General features: G+C 39.1%; 1 protein-coding gene across 5 annotated transcripts in view; it reads left to right on the forward strand.

Annotated features, from left to right (window-relative positions):
* LOC121374006 (caspase activity and apoptosis inhibitor 1-like) overlaps positions 1-20,109 on the forward strand; it is a 199,075-nt gene extending 178,966 nt beyond the window's left edge. For 3 of the 5 annotated variants that reach the window (XM_041500868.1, XM_041500872.1, XM_041500871.1), the window contains 3 exons: positions 14,531-14,612; positions 16,370-16,412; positions 18,254-20,109. In XM_041500868.1, coding sequence (XP_041356802.1) covers positions 14,531-14,612; positions 16,370-16,412; positions 18,254-18,691 — 563 coding nt within the window. In that variant the 3' untranslated portion in view covers positions 18,692-20,109. Of the gene's footprint in view, positions 1-6,447; positions 6,486-14,530; positions 14,613-16,369; positions 16,413-18,253 lie in introns of all 5 variants that reach the window. The other 2 variants (XM_041500869.1, XM_041500873.1) reach the window with 2 other exon arrangements.
* Positions 20,110-21,735: the final 1,626 nt, after the last annotated feature.

A 21,735-nucleotide genomic window follows, 5' to 3' on the forward strand; every position in this document is an offset into this window, starting at 1 on the left:
AGATGTTATTATTACTACCACTGTCCACCTTCCTGTATGAGTAAGATGTGGCTCAGTGTTGAAATGTCTCCTCAGATGTTATTATTACTACCACTGTCCACCTTCCTGTATGGGTAAGATGTGGCTCAGTGTTGAAATGTCTCCTCAGATGTTATTATTACTACCACTGTCCACCTTCCTGTATGGGTAAGATGTGGCTCAGTGTTGAAATGTCTCCTCAGATGTTATTATTACTACCACTGTCCACCTTCCTGTATGGGTAAGATGTGGCTCAGTGTTGAAATGTCTCCTCAGATGTTATTATTACTACCACTGTCCACCTTCCTGTATGGGTAAGATGTGGCTCAGTGTTGAAATGTCTCCTCAGATGTTATTATTACTACCACTGTCCACCTTCCTGTATGGGTAAGATGTGGCTCAGTGTTGAAATGTCTCCTCAGATGTTATTATTACTACCACTGTCCACCTTCCTGTATGAGTAAGATGTGGCTCAGTGTTGAAATGTCTCCTCAGATGTTATTATTACTACCACTGTCCACCTTCCTGTATGGGTAAGATGTGGCTCAGTGTTGAAATGTCTCCTCAGATGTTATTATTACTACCACTGTCCACCTTCCTGTATGGGTAAGATGTGGCTCAGTGTTGAAATGTCTCCTCAGATGTTATTATTACTACCACTGTCCACCTTCCTGTATGAGTAAGATGTGGCTCAGTGTTGAAATGTCTCCTCAGATGTTATTATTACTACCACTGTCCACCTTCCTGTATGGGTAAGATGTGGCTCAGTGTTGAAATGTCTCCTCAGATGTTATTATTACTACCACTGTCCACCTTCCTGTATGGGTAAGATGTGGCTCAGTGTTGAAATGTCTCCTCAGATGTTATTATTACTACCACTGTCCACCTTCCTGTATGGGTAAGATGTGGCTCAGTGTTGAAATGTCTCCTCAGATGTTATTATTACTACCACTGTCCACCTTCCTGTATGGGTAAGATGTGGCTCAGTGTTGAAATGTCTCCTCAGATGTTATTATTACTACCACTGTCCACCTTCCTGTATGGGTAAGATGTGGCTCAGTGTTGAAATGTCTCCTCAGATGTTATTATTACTACCACTGTCCACCTTCCTGTATGGGTAAGATGTGGCTCAGTGTTGAAATGTCTCCTCAGATGTTATTATTACTACCACTGTCCACCTTCCTGTATGAGTAAGATGTGGCTCAGTGTTGAAATGTCTCCTCAGATGTTATTATTACTACCACTGTCCACCTTCCTGTATGGGTAAGATGTGGCTCAGTGTTGAAATGTCTCCTCAGATGTTATTATTACTACCACTGTCCACCTTCCTGTATGGGTAAGATGTGGCTCAGTGTTGAAATGTCTCCTCAGATGTTATTATTACTACCACTGTCCACCTTCCTGTATGAGTAAGATGTGGCTCAGTGTTGAAATGTCTCCTCAGATGTTATTATTACTACCACTGTCCACCTTCCTGTATGAGTAAGATGTGGCTCAGTGTTGAAATGTCTCCTCAGATGTTATTATTACTACCACTGTCCACCTTCCTGTATGGGTAAGATGTGGCTCAGTGTTGAAATGTCTCCTCAGATGTTATTATTACTACCACTGTCCACCTTCCTGTATGGGTAAGATGTGGCTCAGTGTTGAAATGTCTCCTCAGATGTTATTATTACTACCACTGTCCACCTTCCTGTATGGGTAAGATGTGGCTCAGTGTTGAAATGTCTCCTCAGATGTTATTATTACTACCACTGTCCACCTTCCTGTATGGGTAAGATGTGGCTCAGTGTTGAAATGTCTCCTCAGATGTTATTATTACTACCACTGTCCACCTTCCTGTATGAGTAAGATGTGGCTCAGTGTTGAAATGTCTCCTCAGATGTTATTATTACTACCACTGTCCACCTTCCTGTATGAGTAAGATGTGGCTCAGTGTTGAAATGTCTCCTCAGATGTTATTATTACTACCACTGTCCACCTTCCTGTATGGGTAAGATGTGGCTCAGTGTTGAAATGTCTCCTCAGATGTTATTATTACTACCACTGTCCACCTTCCTGTATGAGTAAGATGTGGCTCAGTGTTGAAATGTCTCCTCAGATGTTATTATTACTACCACTGTCCACCTTCCTGTATGAGTAAGATGTGGCTCAGTGTTGAAATGTCTCCTCAGATGTTATTATTACTACCACTGTCCACCTTCCTGTATGGGTAAGATGTGGCTCAGTGTTGAAATGTCTCCTCAGATGTTATTATTACTACCACTGTCCACCTTCCTGTATGAGTAAGATGTGGCTCAGTGTTGAAATGTCTCCTCAGATGTTATTATTACTACCACTGTCCACCTTCCTGTATGGGTAAGATGTGGCTCAGTGTTGAAATGTCTCCTCAGATGTTATTATTACTACCACTGTCCACCTTCCTGTATGAGTAAGATGTGGCTCAGTGTTGAAATGTCTCCTCAGATGTTATTATTACTACCACTGTCCACCTTCCTGTATGGGTAAGATGTGGCTCAGTGTTGAAATGTCTCCTCAGATGTTATTATTACTACCACTGTCCACCTTCCTGTATGGGTAAGATGTGGCTCAGTGTTGAAATGTCTCCTCAGATGTTATTATTACTACCACTGTCCACCTTCCTGTATGGGTAAGATGTGGCTCAGTGTTGAAATGTCTCCTCAGATGTTATTATTACTACCACTGTCCACCTTCCTGTATGGGTAAGATGTGGCTCAGTGTTGAAATGTCTCCTCAGATGTTATTATTACTACCACTGTCCACCTTCCTGTATGAGTAAGATGTGGCTCAGTGTTGAAATGTCTCCTCAGATGTTATTATTACTACCACTGTCCACCTTCCTGTATGGGTAAGATGTGGCTCAGTGTTGAAATGTCTCCTCAGATGTTATTATTACTACCACTGTCCACCTTCCTGTATGAGTAAGATGTGGCTCAGTGTTGAAATGTCTCCTCAGATGTTATTATTACTACCACTGTCCACCTTCCTGTATGGGTAAGATGTGGCTCAGTGTTGAAATGTCTCCTCAGATGTTATTATTACTACCACTGTCCACCTTCCTGTATGGGTAAGATGTGGCTCAGTGTTGAAATGTCTCCTCAGATGTTATTATTACTACCACTGTCCACCTTCCTGTATGGGTAAGATGTGGCTCAGTGTTGAAATGTCTCCTCAGATGTTATTATTACTACCACTGTCCACCTTCCTGTATGGGTAAGATGTGGCTCAGTGTTGAAATGTCTCCTCAGATGTTATTATTACTACCACTGTCCACCTTCCTGTATGGGTAAGATGTGGCTCAGTGTTGAAATGTCTCCTCAGATGTTATTATTACTACCACTGTCCACCTTCCTGTATGAGTAAGATGTGGCTCAGTGTTGAAATGTCTCCTCAGATGTTATTATTACTACCACTGTCCACCTTCCTGTATGGGTAAGATGTGGCTCAGTGTTGAAATGTCTCCTCAGATGTTATTATTACTACCACTGTCCACCTTCCTGTATGGGTAAGATGTGGCTCAGTGTTGAAATGTCTCCTCAGATGTTATTATTACTACCACTGTCCACCTTCCTGTATGAGTAAGATGTGGCTCAGTGTTGAAATGTCTCCTCAGATGTTATTATTACTACCACTGTCCACCTTCCTGTATGGGTAAGATGTGGCTCAGTGTTGAAATGTCTCCTCAGATGTTATTATTACTACCACTGTCCACCTTCCTGTATGGGTAAGATGTGGCTCAGTGTTGAAATGTCTCCTCAGATGTTATTATTACTACCACTGTCCACCTTCCTGTATGGGTAAGATGTGGCTCAGTGTTGAAATGTCTCCTCAGATGTTATTATTACTACCACTGTCCACCTTCCTGTATGGGTAAGATGTGGCTCAGTGTTGAAATGTCTCCTCAGATGTTATTATTACTACCACTGTCCACCTTCCTGTATGGGTAAGATGTGGCTCAGTGTTGAAATGTCTCCTCAGATGTTATTATTACTACCACTGTCCACCTTCCTGTATGGGTAAGATGTGGCTCAGTGTTGAAATGTCTCCTCAGATGTTATTATTACTACCACTGTCCACCTTCCTGTATGAGTAAGATGTGGCTCAGTGTTGAAATGTCTCCTCAGATGTTATTATTACTACCACTGTCCACCTTCCTGTATGGGTAAGATGTGGCTCAGTGTTGAAATGTCTCCTCAGATGTTATTATTACTACCACTGTCCACCTTCCTGTATGGGTAAGATGTGGCTCAGTGTTGAAATGTCTCCTCAGATGTTATTATTACTACCACTGTCCACCTTCCTGTATGGGTAAGATGTGGCTCAGTGTTGAAATGTCTCCTCAGATGTTATTATTACTACCACTGTCCACCTTCCTGTATGGGTAAGATGTGGCTCAGTGTTGAAATGTCTCCTCAGATGTTATTATTACTACCACTGTCCACCTTCCTGTATGAGTAAGATGTGGCTCAGTGTTGAAATGTCTCCTCAGATGCAGTGGATTGCAGGTTGAACAACTCCAGAAAACATGGAGCTTTTTGTCCCTATGAATCACTGCGCAGTAAGGTCTATGACAAGTCCCTTTGAAATTGTGTTGTTCTTAAATAACATTCTTATTGTCTGTTTGAATCACTGCATAGTAAGGTCATGGCTTGTGCTGCCATGTCTATGACAAGTCCAATTTAAAATGATGCTACTCTTGAATAACATTCTTTTACTGACAATTCCTTGCTTGTTAACTCAGAAGGTAAATGGATTGTGCTTCATGGCATAATAAGTGGTGACTATGTCTTGCTGTGGCACGTGTTGTCAGTAGACTACATGTAGTTCAAAAAGGTAAATAGTTTTGTAGATGTTAAGTATTAGTACAAGTACCATTATAATTTACAGAGTGAATGTAATTTATTGGTGGAGCATCCACCTGAGGTGTAGTGGATCACAGGGTTGATCCACCCAACCAGTGGAACTTGACTGGTATTTCAAAGGCCATGGTATGTACTCTTCTCATGGTGGGAAATATGCTGGAGTTCTCAGGAGTAACCTATGGTGGTGGTAGTGTATTGTCGAAATAGCTGTATGGCCAAATGACCACAGGTTAAAATGCGCTGAGCTGCCATTAAACAAGTAGTCATTCCTTTGCATCATAAGGTGTCTAACTTGTGCTCAATTCTTTTGTTTTTCTTTGTATAATAAAATATGTTTTCAGTCACACAATTCCTTTGCTTCAATTCCACTGTATTTCCCAGTATGTGACCATGCCCTAACTGATAATAATGTAGTACTGCATTGTTTCACAAAGTAAGTAAAAGTACAGTCAGTACTGTATTCCACACTGTGTGACCATGCCCTAACTGATAATAATGTAGTACTGCATTGTTTCACAAAGTAAGTAAAAGTACAGTCAGTACTGTATTCCACACTGTGTGACCATGCCCTAACTGAAAATAATGTAGTACTGCATTGTTTCACAAAGTAAGTAAAAGTACAGTCAGTACTGTATTCCACACTGTGTGACCATGCCCTAACTGATAATAATGTAGTACTGCATTGTTTCACAAAGTAAGTAAAAGTACAGTCAGTACTGTATTCCACACTGTGTGACCATGCCCTAACTGATAATAATGTAGTACTGCATTGTTTCACAAAGTAAGTAAAAGTACAGTCAGTACTGTATTCCACACTGTGTTACCATGCCCTAAGTGTTATTAGTTTCACACAATAAGTAATAGTACAGGCGGTACCGTATTCCACACTGTGTGACCATGCTGTAGGTGTTATTAGTTTCACACAATAAGTAATAGTACAGGCGGTACCGTATTCCACACTGTGTGACCATGCTGTAGGTGTTATTAGTTTCACACAATAAGTAATAGTACAGGCGGTACCGTATTCCACACTGTGTGACCATGCTGTAGGTGTTATTAGTTTCACACAATAAGTAATAGTACAGGCGGTACCGTATTCCACACTGTGTGACCATGCTGTAGGTGTTATTAGTTTCACACAATAAGTAATAGTACAGGCGGTACCGTATTCCACACTGTGTGACCATGCTGTAGGTGTTATTAGTTTCACACAATAAGTAATAGTACAGGCGGTACCGTATTCCACACTGTGTGACCATGCTGTAGGTGTTATTAGTTTCACACAATAAGTAATAGTACAGGCGTACCGTATTCCACACTGTGTGACCATGCTGTAGGTGTTATTAGTTTCACACAATAAGTAATAGTACAGGCGGTACCGTATTCCACACTGTGTGACCATGCTGTAGGTGTTATTAGTTTCACACAATAAGTAATAGTACAGGCGGTACCGTATTCCACACTGTGTGACCATGCTGTAGGTGTTAGCCATGTAGTGCTGCACAGTTTGACAATAAGTAAAAGTATGTATCTTTGTATTTCCCAGTGTGTGACCATGCACCAAGTGCTGCACTGTTTCATACAGTAAGTAAAAGTACATCTATTTATTTCACAGTTGTCCATCTGTGCCCTAAGTGCACTACTCGGTGTTTGCGTTGAACATTTTAAAATGTTCTCTTAAAACAACATGCAATGCTTTGAAGCCCAGGCATCACTTTTCCATTAAAACTTTGATGAAAATGAAATCCAATTTTGCTTTGGTCTGGGTAAACTTAATTACTCGGAGTGGTCTGTGAAATTGAGAAATTGCTTCTGATAAAAGTGGACAAGATTGAATTGTTCTGTCAAATCCAATGTGTTATTTTCTGATTGATAAGTATATTGGATCCTTTCCAAAATTAAATTTTCTATTTTCACCCTGTCTCGGACAAAAATGTGTTAATTGTTAATGATCAAAATGGGAGAAAATATTGCCATTATAATAGCATTTTTGTAATAAATTGAATATCTGGCAGCTTGCCATGTTTTCACGGAAATGTGGAGCTGTCGGCAGTTTGAGAGTTATTAATGAGAAAATGTATGTTTTGTCTGCAAAGTATTATTTCAAAATAGATATTACTCTGGTAGGTTTTAATCAGTTTTTGTTGGAGCTATTAATCAGTTTGGTCTTTATGTCTTTCATTTTCAATAAAACCCAATTGATAGCTGTTTGTAGCACCATTAGTGATTAAGGTTAGAATTACTTCTTGTTTGCACGATACAATTCACTTCTCTCTGGTTCCTCTGGTAGAGATGGTGGTGAGGCTGTGGGTGTTTTCCTTTAATTTAATCACAATCACTCATTTCAACTAGTACGTGTGTGTAAGTGGAACTCTGACTTTACTTCAGTGGGTAGGGATCTCATCTGGGCTGTGGTGGGATACAGGATCAATTCCTCACAGTTGACTCACTAGGTTACTTGTCCAGCCAGGACTTTATTGTCGATATAGCACAATGGTATGTGCTGTTCTGTGTGAAGTGTATTGTAATAATAATATGTCATGGTATGGGTTATTTAATACTCAGGATGATGATCATCTTTGAAAGTTGGGGGCGGGATCTAGTTCAGTGGTTAGAGCGATCGCCAGAGGTGTTTGCGTTTTAGTGTCGAACCACCTGATTGAACCCATTCTCTTATTGGGTCTTTTTCCATCCCAACCATGATTGTTATATCAAATGATGTGGTTTGTGGGAAAGTGCATACAAAAGATCTCTTTCTTCAAATGGAAAAATGTAGTGGGTTTCCTCAAATAAAACCCCAAATGTTTAACATCAAAGAGCTGATGATTAATAAATCAATGTTCTCTAGTGGAGTCACTACACCAAACAAACTTTGTTTGCTTGTTTGAAAATAGGTGGCTGAGAGCAATGGGGTGTGTAATTGTGGGCATGAAGAGAGGTGGTGACAACAGCAGATGCTGAAACTTGTCCCCTGTTGCCCACTGATGAATACTCTCTACCCTATGTTATACTCAGGTCGACATCACTCACTTCCAACACCATACTTTGCTTTCTTGCACAATAAATATAACATTATACCATAAATTGACTTCATATCCATATTTTATAAATGGTGCAATTTTTATTTTACAATATTTTTTTTTAAATCAGTAAGAAAGAAAGAAATGTTGTATTTAACGATGCACTCAACACATTTTACTTATGGTTATATGGCGTCAGACGTGGTTAAGGACCACACAGATTTTGAGAGAAAACCTGCTGTCGCCACTACATGGGCTACTCTTTCCAATTAGCAGCAAGGGATCTTTTATTTGCGCTTCCCACAGGCAGGATAGTACAAACCATGGCCTTTGTTGAACCAGTTATGGATCACTGGTCGGTGCAAGTGGTTTACACCAACCCATTGAGCCTTGCGGAGCACTCACTCAGGGTTTGGAATCGGTATCTGGAATAAAAATCCCATGCCTCGACTGGGATGCGAACCCAGTACCTACCAGCCTGTAGACCGATGGCCTAACCACGACGCCACCGAGGCCAGTACATATAACAACTAACCTGTCTTAAATAGGCAAGTGTTTTAAGTGGACATTTAGTTGTTTTCCCAAACCACCACCTAATATTGTGGATGTTAATCTGTATTAAACAGCTACCTGTCTTAATAGACCATTTCTTGATGGCTGCATCATAGGTTTGACTGGCTGAAATATCCAAGTTGAGCAGTGTAATTTTCACAGGCGACATATTGTGTGAACACCTCCTAAGCAGGTTTATGTCTTATGTAACAGCTTCTTGGATTGGCTGTATTTTGTTCATTATTATACTGAATATCATGAGCAGGCTTTGATTTCATTTCATTTCATAGCTGAGTTTATCACGTTTCAATTTGCACATATTAAATAACGTTGCAGCTTGTGGCACTTGGCAGCCATGTTATATGGCGATCCCGAGGTGGTCGTAAATAATACCAGCCTCCCCTAAATTAATTAATCAATTTTTATGCCTGTTATAAATTACATACAGCATTTAAATAAGGAAATCAATAAAGTTAGTAATGAATTTATAAAGTTTTATGGTCAAGTCTAGCCTTACTCGATATTACTGGCCATTATTGTTATATTTTTGTTGCAAACAGCATCGCCATAACTTCCTTTATAACACCAAGTAGTTTGAACATGAAACTTTGATTTTAAGGCTGTAATTACTTGTCTAAATTTAGATGAAAACTTAATTACGCGTTATTTGTGCACTTCCTTACAGAACTAGTTTTTATTGACGTATTCTGTCGCAGTGCCCACATCTGAAATGAGTGGCAGTGGGACGTGTTTTTAAACGGTTTCAATGAGAACATATTGATGAGTTTAAACCTGTTTCTAGTACATTAACAGTTGAAAGGAAGTTAGTGTAGTTATTCACATATTTGTTCACAAAATATTCACAGGATTTTCATTGATCTTTTAACTGCTTAATTTTGTAACCAATAATTAAGTTTCAGCACAAGCTTGTTGTGTTTGCATTTTTGCATTCAGATGTTTTATTCTCTCTCATATCAATGTTTGACTGTCAATTTCTTCAAGATTCTAATTTTGTGCCGCTAACTCATGGTTTTATTTCATGCTAAATTGGCTGTCTTGAAGAAGGTAAATGTGTGACAATACAGGAAGCCTATATTTCACCTGCTTGTATACTAGGTGTCTCGTCTACTGGGGTCTCACTGGTAAATTTAATGTCTCTCACTAACTGGTAAACAGGGTCTTACCAATTGGTAACCTTGACATGTTAGTCAATGGTAAATCTATGGATCAGTCACAGCTAAATTGATTTCTCACCCCATTGGTAAACTTGGTGTTGAATCCACTAATAAATGTTATATTTCACACATTAGTAAATTTGATGGTAACCTTCATGTCTCACCCATTTGTAAACTTCATGTCTCACCCACTGGTAAACTTCCATGTCTCACCCACTGGTGAACTTCGATGTCTCACCCACTGGTAAACATGATGTCTCACCCACTGGTGAACTTGATGTCTCACCCACTGGTAAACTTGATGTCTCACCCACTGGTGAACTTGATGTCTCACTCACTGGTAAACATGATGTCTCACCCACTGGTAAACTTGATATCTCACCCACTGGTGAACCTGATGTCTAACTGGTAAACTTGACATCTCACCCCCTTGTAAAGTTGTCACACCCACCATTGAACTGGACATTTCACCCGCTGGTAACCTTGTTACATCCCCCATTACTGGGCATTGTTCATTGGTAAATGTAATGTGTCACCTTGTTGTAACGTGGTTTACAGTTTAATTTGTCTTCATTTAATCTTTATTTGCTTATTTGAAAAACATATTCTTCATTCTTAACCAATACCTGGAACCACAAGCTTTTCTACACCACCCTCATAATAGATCTCTCCCCCCCCCCCCCCCCCCCCCAGTTGTATTAAATTAATAACATTTATAATGTGGCTAGAAGCATACGCATCCTTGAAAAAACAAAAATCTAACTGCCATTTTCATGTCTCCACATTCATTAAATTGCTATTAACAAATTTGGTTAAAATTAAACTTGTCATTGAAAAATAGTAACCCTCATTTTGAAGCCTGCATTTGGCAGTTGTGTTGAGACTTTAAATTAGTGAGATGTTTTAGATTCTCGCCTCCAGGCTCAGCTCACTTGTTCACTTGAGTTAGTGCGCTCGCTGGAATATATTGGCCTTTAAGCTCACAGAGAACTTTGAAATCTTTCTACAACAATAAAATCACCTGGGAAAACACAATAAGATTCTTAACCGACTTTGTTTCATCTTATCAGCGATGGTATTAGTTTACAAATGGCTGCAGCAAGGTTTAGAAAATGATAGCACCTGTAGGTTACTGGCACCACATTTTGCAACTTCTTTACTTCCACAGTCTAGGGGCAGACAACTGCTGTGTAGGTAGAAAGATTTATGCTGGATTTGAAAGTGTTATTTCAGGTTTATGAAGCACTAATTCTAAATGAGGAAAGTGAAAAGACAAATAATGTGCCGGCTTCATGGTCTTAATGGAAAAATGGTCTGTTATTTTTGTAAATTCTTCTGTTTTCCATGTTTTAATTGTACTTACAACATATAATGTGAAATGCTGCTTCAAAGAACATATTGATCTTTCAGTGAAAAGTTTATTGTATTGCCATGACAACATGAAGCTAAATGATAAAGTGGTGTATTTATTTCTGTTGTCTTTGGCAGGAATCCAATTTTTTTGACACATTAAAAATTACTACTTGGGGCTTCCAACATAAGCTGGTAGATGTATGATGGAGTTTATTGTTGAAGAAGATTACTGTCAGTCAGGGTTGTGCCACAAGTTTGTTAAAGGTGTGCAAGGTGTTTATACTGAGATCACCGCGATGTGGCCCAGTTGTCACTTGATGTGTGATGAGTCGTGGGATCGATCCACATCATTAGAGCGTTGAGTTGGTTCTGATTTTAATTGGTGGGTGCGAGTTTGTTAAAGGTGTGCAAGGTGTTTATACTGAGATCACCGCGATGTGGCCCAGTTGTCACTTGATGTGTGATGAGTCGTGGGATCGATCCACATCATTAGAGCGTTGAGTTGGTTCTGATTTTAATTGGTGGGTGCGAGTTTGTTAAAGGTGTGCAAGGTGTTTATACTGAGATCACCGCGATGTGGCCCAGTTGTCACTTGATGTGTGATGAGTCGTGGGATCGATCCCCATTATTAGAGCGTTGAGTTGGTTCTGATTTCAATTGGTGGGTGCGAGTTTGTTAAAGGTGTGCAAGGTGTTTATACTGAGATCACCGCGATGTGGCCCAGTTGTCACTTGATGTGTGATGAGTCGTGGGATCGATCCCCATCATTAGAGCATTGAGTTGGTTCTGATTTTAATTGGTGAGTGTGAGTTTGTTAAAGGTGTGCAATGTGTTTATACTGAGATCACCATGATATGGCTCAGTGGGAAAGCAGTCATCACTTGATGTGTGATGAGTTGTGAGATCGATCCCCGTCATTAGAGCGTTGAGTTGATTCTGATTTTAATTGGTGCTCATCAAAGGGATCATATCCTTTGATCTGTTAGTGTAGAGGAAATATAGCTCCGAGCTAGAGTATTTCCCTGAGGTGCACTAGATACTGTAAAACATAAAATATTAGTGATTATAGAATTTAGCGAAATCCAAATAAGTGACTTATTAGCGACATAAAACTTTAGCGAGGTCAGCATATCAGACACTAAAAAAATATAATTAAAGTTAATTCTCTTTAAATTTAGCATCATGAAATATTATCATTTTGTATGGCTTTGCTGAATTTCATAAAATTTTATGCTCACTAAAGATGTTATCATACACAGTAATAGGATCAGTGATGCTTCATTGAATTTAGGGATTTCCCCGCCTCCAACCAGACCCATGTCTGGTACATCAAAGACTGCGGTTTGTGCTGTCCTATCTATGGGAAAGTCTTGCTGTTTTTCAGCGCAAGTAGTCTCTGTAGCAGGTTTCCTCTCTAATTCTGTAGATCAAGTATCAACATGAAATGTTGGATATCAAATAACCTTAATTTAAAACGTGATTCATTATGCTCGTTGTGATCCCTTTGATCTCTTGGTCTAAAACACTACCTGAAATTGCAGATATCCTGAACAGGTGTGTTGAGGGAACAATTACTAGATATTAAACAAGCTCACAATCAATAATTTTCATTCAGGTAAAAATTCTCATGAGGAACATGAAAATTATATAAAATTGTAGCAAGTTTAATATCCTATTGTTTTAAATGATGTTCTAAGTGTAATGATTATAACAAATGGAAATTATTCTAAGTTCATCTTCAGATTTGATGATAGTGTGTCACGTGAACAGCAGCAATAGGACAGGATAGTGTGTCACATGAACAGCAGCAGTAGGACACGATAGTGTGTCACATGAACAGCAGCAGTAGGACACGATAGTGTGTCACATGAACAGCAGCAGTAGGACACGATAGTGTGTCACATAGTGGGACATGTCACTTCATAGTGGAACGTGCCACTTCATAGTGGGATTTGTCACTTCATAGTGGGATTTGTCACTTCATAGTGGGACATGTCACTTCATAGTGGGATTTGCCACTTCATAGTGGGATTTGCCACTTCATAGTGGGAATTTGTCACTTCATAGTGGAACTTGTCACTTCATAGTGGGACATGTCACTTCATAGTGGAACTTGTCACTTCATAGTGGGATTTGTCACTTCATAGTGGAACTTGTCACTTCATAGTGGGACATGTCACTTCATAGTGGAACTTGGCACTTCATAGTGGGACATAGTGGAACTTGCCACTTCATAGTGGAACTTGCCACTTCATAGTGGGACTTGCCACTTCATAGTGGGACATGCCACTTCATAGTGGAACTTGTGGGACTTGCCACTTCATAGTGGGACATGTCACTTCATAGTGGGACTTGCCACTTCATAGTGGGACTTGTCACTTCATAGTGGGACATGTCACTTCATAGTGGGACATGCCACTTCATAGTGGGACTTGGCACTTCATAGTGGGACATAGTGGAACTTGCCACTTCATAGTGGAACTTGCCACTTCATAGTGGGACATGCCACTTCATAGTGGGACTTGCCACTCACTTCATAGTGGGACATGCCACTTCATAGTGGGACTTGCCACTTCATAGTGGGACTTGCCACTTCATAGTGGGACTAGATGCGAGACGTAGCCCAGTGGTAAAGCGCTTGTTTGATGAGCGGTCGGTTTGGGATTGATCTCCGTTGGTGGGCCCATTGGGCTATTTTTCATTCCAACCAGTGCACCATGACTGGCATATCAACAGTCATGGTATGTACTACCCTGCCTGTGGGATGGTGCATATAAAAGATCCCTTGCTGCTAATCGAAAAGAGTAGCCTATAGTGGGGCATGGCATTTTATAGTGGGACATGTCACTTTATAGTGGGGCATGGCATTTCATGATGGGACATGTCACTTTATAGTGGGGCATGGCATTTTATAGTGGGGCATGGCATTTTATAGTGGGGCATGGCATTTTATAGTGGGACATGTCACTTTATAGTGGGGCATGTCATTTCATGTGGGACATGTCACTTTATAGTGGGGCATGGCATTTTATAGTGGGGCATGGCATTTTATAGTGGGACATGTCACTTTATAGTGGGGCATGGCATTTCATGATGGGACATGTCACTTTATAGTGGGGAATGGCATTTTATAGTGGGGCATGGCATTTTATAGTGGGACATGTCACTTTATAGTGGGGCATGGCATTTCATGATGGGACATGTCACTTTATAGTGGGGCATGGCATTTTATAGTGGACCATATAATATACAAATAAAACTATTTTAAACTATATGGTTAATAAGAAAATGGTCAGTATACATTTTATCATATAGATATGTACTGATTTATTACACCACAAACAGTTTGCCTATGTCTTTTTAAGGTAGCTGTCAGTGTAGTGTTCACCTGACTTGACAGTCGAAATGTTATCCATGTGACTGAGTGTTACAGTTACATGGCTGATCCTCATTAACCATGTTGCTTCGTGTATTTAGTCATGTTTATCATGTAATCATTTTCCTTCTCATATTAATGCTTTTTCCTCAGATACCGCCAGCAAAGGGACAGAAAAAACACAGAGTCAGGCAGCAGATTCTACCTCCCAAACAGGAGGATGTCAGTCCGATCTGTGAGTTGTTTCCCTTTATTAATACTCTACCTCCCAAACAGGAGGATGTCAGTCCGATCTGTGAGTTGTTTCTCTTTATTAATACTCTACCTCCCAAACAGGAGGATGTCAGTCCGATCTGTGAGTTGTTTCCCTTTATTAATACTCTACCTCCCAAACAGGAGGATGTCAGTCCGATCTGTGAGTTGTTTCCCTTTATTAATACTCTACCTCCCAAACAGGAGGATGTCAGTCAGATCTGTGAGTTGTTTCCCTTTATTAATACTCTACCTCCCAAACAGGAGGATGTCAGTCCGATCTGTGAGTTGTTTCCCTTTATTAATACTCTACCTCCCAAACAGGAGGATGTCAGACAGGAGGATGTCAGTCTGATCTGTGAGTTGTTTCCCTTTATTAATACTCTACCTCCCAAACAGGAGGATGTCAGTCCGATCTATGAGTTGTTTCCCTTTATTAATACTCTACCTACCAAACAGGAGGATGTCAGTCTGATCTGTGAGTTGTTTCCCTTTATTAATACTCTACCTCCCAAACAGGAGGATGTCAGTCCAATCTGTGAGTTGTTTCCCCTTATTAATACTCTACCTCCCAAACAGGATGTCAGTCCGATCTGTGAGTTGTTTCCCCTTATTAATACTCTACCTCCCAAACAGGAGGATGTCAGTCAAATCTGAGTTGTTTCCCTTTATTAATCAACATACTCTACGTCCCAAATCAAGATGATCAGCCTCGGTGGTGTTGTGGTTAAGCCACCAGACATAAGGCTGATATGTACAGGGTTCGCAGCCCAGTACCGACTCCCACCCAGAACAACTTTTAATGATTCAGTGGGTAGGTGTATGACCACTACATCCTTTTCTCTCTCGTTAACCACTAACAACTAACCCACTGTCCTGGACCGACAGCCCAGATAGCTGAGGTGTGTGCCCAGGACAGCATGCTTGAACCTTAATTGGATATAAGCACGAAAATAAAGTTGAACTGAACTGAACTACCTCCGAAACAAGATGTCAATCTGATGTGGGTTGTCTCCCTTTTAATAAAACATAAACTCTACCTCCCAATGGAGATATCAGAATGATTTGCGAGTTATTGACTTCCAATAGCCGATGATTAATAAATCAATGTGCTCTAGTTGTATTGTTAAACAAAAGGATTTGCGAGTTATTTCCCTTTATTAATCATCAGATTCTGTGTCCCAAACACAAGAATGCCTCTCTTACTTAATAAATGAGTTACTTTCCTTTATTAATGAGTGGGTCATACTTTTTACTTGGTTGATTTTGTTATCAGTTACTTGGGGTATGTTCTGCATTGTTTAAAAATGGAGCACAGTATATTTGTTTTTATTTTTTAATCCAACTTTATTATCCGAATGTAAAAAAGTTTCTAAAGTGAAATTTGTCATTTTGAACTTACACTATAAAACCTCATGCTGTAATGAAACAACTGACCCTGATACTTTTTATTGTATGTAATATGTTTAGGAGATATCCTTGGAAGTCTAATTACTCTAATAAAGATTTACACAAGAATTAAATTTTTTATGTTAAAAAATTAAATATATATAAAGATTGTTGACGCCATTATTTATGACGCTTTCACCCAGTTTATTTTCACTTTTATTTCAGCACAAGTGATACCAGTGGTTGAACAGTCTTGTCTTTATAGATGCTATCATTAGAGTTGTTTTGGGTTTGGAGGTTTTTTATGTTATTTTTAGTTTAAGTAATAATTGTATGGTGCAACTTTTTCAGGGACGATATGGTTGTTCAAGATGAAGCTGACCGTGGAAATGAGGTGAGTAAAACTGAATGGTTTGCTGTGAACGGGTAAACACACTGCGTAGTGGATGTTTTAATGAACTTGTCTTTACTATCTGCATTATAATATTGTCTTGTTTTTATCAGGCTAGATATGGCTTTAGTTTTTTGTGCAGTGGTAGCAGCAAGAATACCGTCACCTTTTGTATTTAGGTCAACTTTAAAGCGGGTTTTCTTTTTTCATTTTTAGCACCAGTTGTCACAAACTGTAAACTATAAAAGTTAGATCTATGAATGTTCATCTTAATGTAAATTTGAAATTTATTAAATTAAAATTTTAATTATTTTTTTAATTTTTGTTTTAATAATAAAAACAATTAAAGTTTAATTTGTAAAAGCTTTTGTTTGACCATGGATTGACATGAACATCTCTGGATACAACTATCACGAACACTGAATATGTTTATAATAGGCAACAATGGATGTTTTTAATTAGTAAGGACTTAATACAAATGGTGAAAATATTAATTATTGCGTAGTAAACATAACTAATACTAGTTTCAATGCCTTAGGCACACATAGTAATTAAATGAATTAATGTAATTTTCATCTCGGTACATGTTACAAAACCTTTTTAAAGTAGATGATACTAAAGTCTGAACCAAAATGTTAACAATTACGAAAAATTGCTCTCCTATCTTTATTTTTCGTTAGATTTCACCCACATGTTGTCCAGACAGAAATCTTGAAAAAAACATTACAACACATATTCCACATACTAGATGATAACCAGAAAAGAAAAGAAAGAAGTGTTTTATTTAACGACGCACTCAACACATTTCATTTACGGTTATATGGCGTCAGACATATGGTTAAGGACCACACAAATTTTTAGAGGAAACCTGCTGTTGCCACATAGGCTACTCTTTTACAACAGGCAGCAAGGGATCTTTTATTTGCGCTTCCCACAGGCAGGATAGCACAGACCATGGCCTTTGTTGAACCAGTTATGGATCACTGGTCGGTGCAAGTGGTTTACACCTACCCATTGAGCCTTGCAGAGCACTCACTCAGGGTTTGGAGTCGGTATTTGGATTAAAAATCCCATGCCTCGACTGGGATCCGAACCCAGTACCTACCAGCCTGTAGACCGATGGCCTAACCACTACGCCACCGAGGCCAGTAGATGATAACCACTTCACCTATATCGACTTCGCTGAGAGTGCATAGGGCAAAAAGCATGTAATTTTGTGCCGGCTGCCATTTGGACTTTTTATGGAATATTCTCCAAGAGGGATGAAAGGATATGACTTAATCTAACAACGCCATAACATGTTATGATATAAAAGCAAACGTGATGACGTCATATTAATTTTTTAAATTTGTTTTTTAATGATAGCACTAGAGATAATTGATTTTATATTAATTATGTCACATACTTTGGAGGCTTTCACCCCTCTTGAAGAGTATTCCATAAAAAAACAAAATGGCAGACGGCAGAAAACTGCATGTATTTTGCCCTATGCTATCTCAGCGAAGTCGATACTGGTGACATCGTTACAGTCTAATATGTGGAATCTGTGTCACTGTATTGGTTTTTTCACAACTTGTGTCTGGACAAAATTTTGGGGAAATGTAACGGTAATTAAAGGTAGGAGAGTAATTTATTGTAGTTGTTAACAATTTGGTTCAGACTTTAGATTTAAAAAAGAATACTAGATTTAAAAAAGAGTAATCTTACTAAACAATTGTTTTTACATCCAATACATTTATGGTAAGCAAGACATTTAATTCTTTTGAATTCTTGTTTTATTTATAGTTAATTATTATTGGTAGCTGAAAAACCCCAAGATATGAAATTTGTTTTTCTGTTTCCAGGACAGTGGTAGGACTAATGCTGTGGTTCCTGAAGAGGCCGGTGGACCCTGGAGTGGGAGGTCATCAAGTGCGGGCTCCGAGGAAGGAGAGCGGCGGTCTCCACGGTCCGAGAGTCACACCAATGTAATCCTGGCCATGGAGGAGGGTGAGTCGGAGGGGGAGCTGGTCGACTCGGGGCAGGAGGTTGACAATCAAGGTGAAGGTCAGGACAGTAATGAGGACCGGCAGGAAGGCAGTGTTGATGAGGAGTGGTCGTCCGAGGATGAGGAGATGGTCATGGATTTGGGAGGAGAACCCGGTGTGCACCGTGGACAGAAGAGTTCCACATCCGTGTCCGACTCGCTGATTCCAGTCCTCACCAAGAACCAGATGGAGCTGCTGGAACTCGAGATGAGAGCCAAGGCGATCAAAGCCATGCTCAGTAAAATGAAGAAGTAAACACTAGACTCAGTGGAACTCGAGATGAGGGCCAAGGCCATCAAAGCCATGCTCAGTAAAATGAAGAAGTAAACACTAGACTCAGTGGAACTCGAGATGAGGGCCAAGGCCATCAAAGCCATGCTCAGTAAAATGAAGAAGTAAACACTAGACTCAGTAGAAAGGGAGATGTAATCTGTTACTGTTGGGTTGATATTTGATAGACTGTGGAACAGGTGATGTGAACTTTATATTGGTGCTGTTATTCTGGACAAGAAAACCTAACAGGGCTGTGAAGTTCAGGTGTTCTGTCATAATGGCAGAGCTGACCTTTTCAGTTTGTTAGACTCAAGGACATACTCTGAAACTTGCCCTCTTAGAAACATTTGGATAACTGGTGGTTAGCAGGTTTGATTTTCTCACCAAAAGACAAGTATTTGATTACCAAACCTTGCTGAACCCATCGTTCATCAGTGTTAGTGTAAACATGTTGTAATGTCGCTGATGCAGGATTCCTCAAGTGAACAGGAAGAAAGACTAGACGGTGACACAGTAGGACCGGTATTCTTGATAGTGTTAGTGTAAACATGTTGTAATGTCGCTGATGCAGGATTCCTCAAGTGAACAGGAAGAAAGACTAGACGGTGACACAGTAGGACCAGTATTCTTGATAGTGTTAGTGTAAACATGTTGTAATGTCGCTGATGCAGGATTCCTCAAGTGAACAGGAAGAAAGTTTGGTCAGTGACAGTGGGACAGAGATTCTTGATGATTGGAATCTTTGAGAAGGATGCATTTACTTTTATTATCAAGTCGATTGTTTGATGGTGGTTCAACAATAGAATGCACTGTGACAGTCTGTAGCTGTTAACGTATGCTCTGTGGAATTTTCATTTCTCCGTCAACATAAGTTATATTATTTTCTTCACCATTCCATGTGTACTAGAGGTTCATACATGTACATGTGTGTATATGCATAATGGAATAATAACATTATTATAATTTTAAAGTTTTATTCACAACTGTCAACAACTGTAGTTATATTTTGGGGGAAATAAATTTTATTTCTTAGAAAATTTGTGCTTGTGTTTGTGCAAAGCTTGTTTTGATGCTATAGTGTTGAGAGCAGTACAGTGATTGTAATATCAGACATTGGAATCTCAGTCTCTGAATATGATGACATTTAAGACTGCTGCAGTGAAGAAGGTAAACAAGTGAATGTGTTTATGTTTGAGGTCATACTCGCAGGTTACTTAATATAGCAGATAGTCATTTCACACTTCACTTTTCACCACTTGCAGTTATATTACTCATGATCATAAAGTATATTTTTGTACTTTCATCAGCATCAATTCATTCTTAAATAATTTTTATCAATCACTGCAAAATGTAATTAAAAAAATATATGTACTTTATTGAATTAAACAAGATGGAAAAACTGAGAGTGTCTGTGTATTGATTTGTATTTATCTATAATATGTTGAAATGATAATACTACAAATACACTACACTCACTATTGGTAATAATTGTCATATAGTGATTGGGCTAGCCACATGCAGCTTGCTAGCAGATTGGTGGGTGTAGCTAACTGCTGGAGGGCCATTTCATTCATTGTCCATGCTTGCATCCATCTGAGCTTCAAGCATCCTGTCGTGGACACGCACACCTATCTGAGTTTTTAGTAATGGTGGCCATTGCCTTCAATGCAGAGAGTCAAAAATCACACTCATTCAAGAAAGGAAAAAGAAAGAAAAGAAAGGTAATGTTTTATTTAACGACGCACTCAGCACATTTTATTTACGGTTATATGGCGTCAGAACACTCATTCAAGATGCCATGATCCTATTCCAATATTTGAAGTTTGATGAAAATCAGATGAATTTGCTACAGTGGTGACATGGTGTTACCCTTGTCGCGAGGGGCTGATAATAAGGCTCTAAAATCAGATGAATTTGCTACAGTGGTGACATGGTGTTACCCTTGTCATGAAGGGCTGATAATAAGGCTCTAAAATCAGATGAATTTGCTACAGTGGTGACATGGTGTTACCCTTGTCGCAAAGGGCTGATAATAAGGCTCTAAAATCAGATGAATTTGCTACAGTAGTGACATGGTGTTACCCTTGTCGCGAAGGGCTGATGATAAGGCTCTAAAATTCAAAGAAAAGGAAAGAACTATTGGTTTAATAACGACTCGGCACATTTTAAAATATAGCGGTCACTTAGAGAAACAACAACTGATAAAGCAGTAAGGAATCTTTTATATATACACTTCCACAGAGGGCAGAACAGACCATGGCCTTTGATATATCTGTCTGGGGGAACTGGTTGGAACAGGGGAAAACGGTCCATAGAGAGCAATGCATTTTTTTCTTGTTAAAACAATATCTAGATGATTTAGTGGATAGTATAATAGACATTATGAAGGTACAAGAATTATTTTACTGGTGGTCTTTCTACCAAACGTTTAAATACAATAATTCCACTTTTCTTTTCTGTGGTTTATCAGTAAGCGAGATAATAAATCACCGACACACATACACTCACACTTTTCCAGATTTTTTTATTACTTTGAAACTTTTAAATTTAAAGGTAGTAAAACACAGAGACTCAAGCAGTAGTGACTTTTCCTATCTTTAACTGTCCGTGTATATAACAGCTATAGAACGCTGGCCTGAGGTGCAACAGGTTGTCGGTTTGATGGACTATGTACTGTCTCCTCTAAAAGATCCTTTGTTTAATAATACTGAACCGACGTTGGTATCCTTTGAGTTGGAAGTGCTTGGTGTGTGTGTGTGTGTGTGTGTGAAAGATACTACATGATAGTCCCTAAAATCAATTTGATTCGTATAAGAAGTGTGCAATAGCTAGAAAGAGATACGTAAACTTGAACCAAACGAAGACTCAATCCTCCCTTCGTAAATTACATTATATGTGAAATGCACTAATTGCTAATCTAATACTACTTAATTGGTTGGTTTTACATTACAAAATGTACTGAACGAAAAAAAATTCGATTGGATAAATCAATTAAAATATATTGCTAACTGTGATCAAAGTTAACC

Source organism: Gigantopelta aegis, chromosome 6 (genome assembly GCF_016097555.1).
Source record: "Gigantopelta aegis isolate Gae_Host chromosome 6, Gae_host_genome, whole genome shotgun sequence".
Taxonomy (NCBI): domain Eukaryota; kingdom Metazoa; phylum Mollusca; class Gastropoda; order Neomphalida; family Peltospiridae; genus Gigantopelta; species Gigantopelta aegis.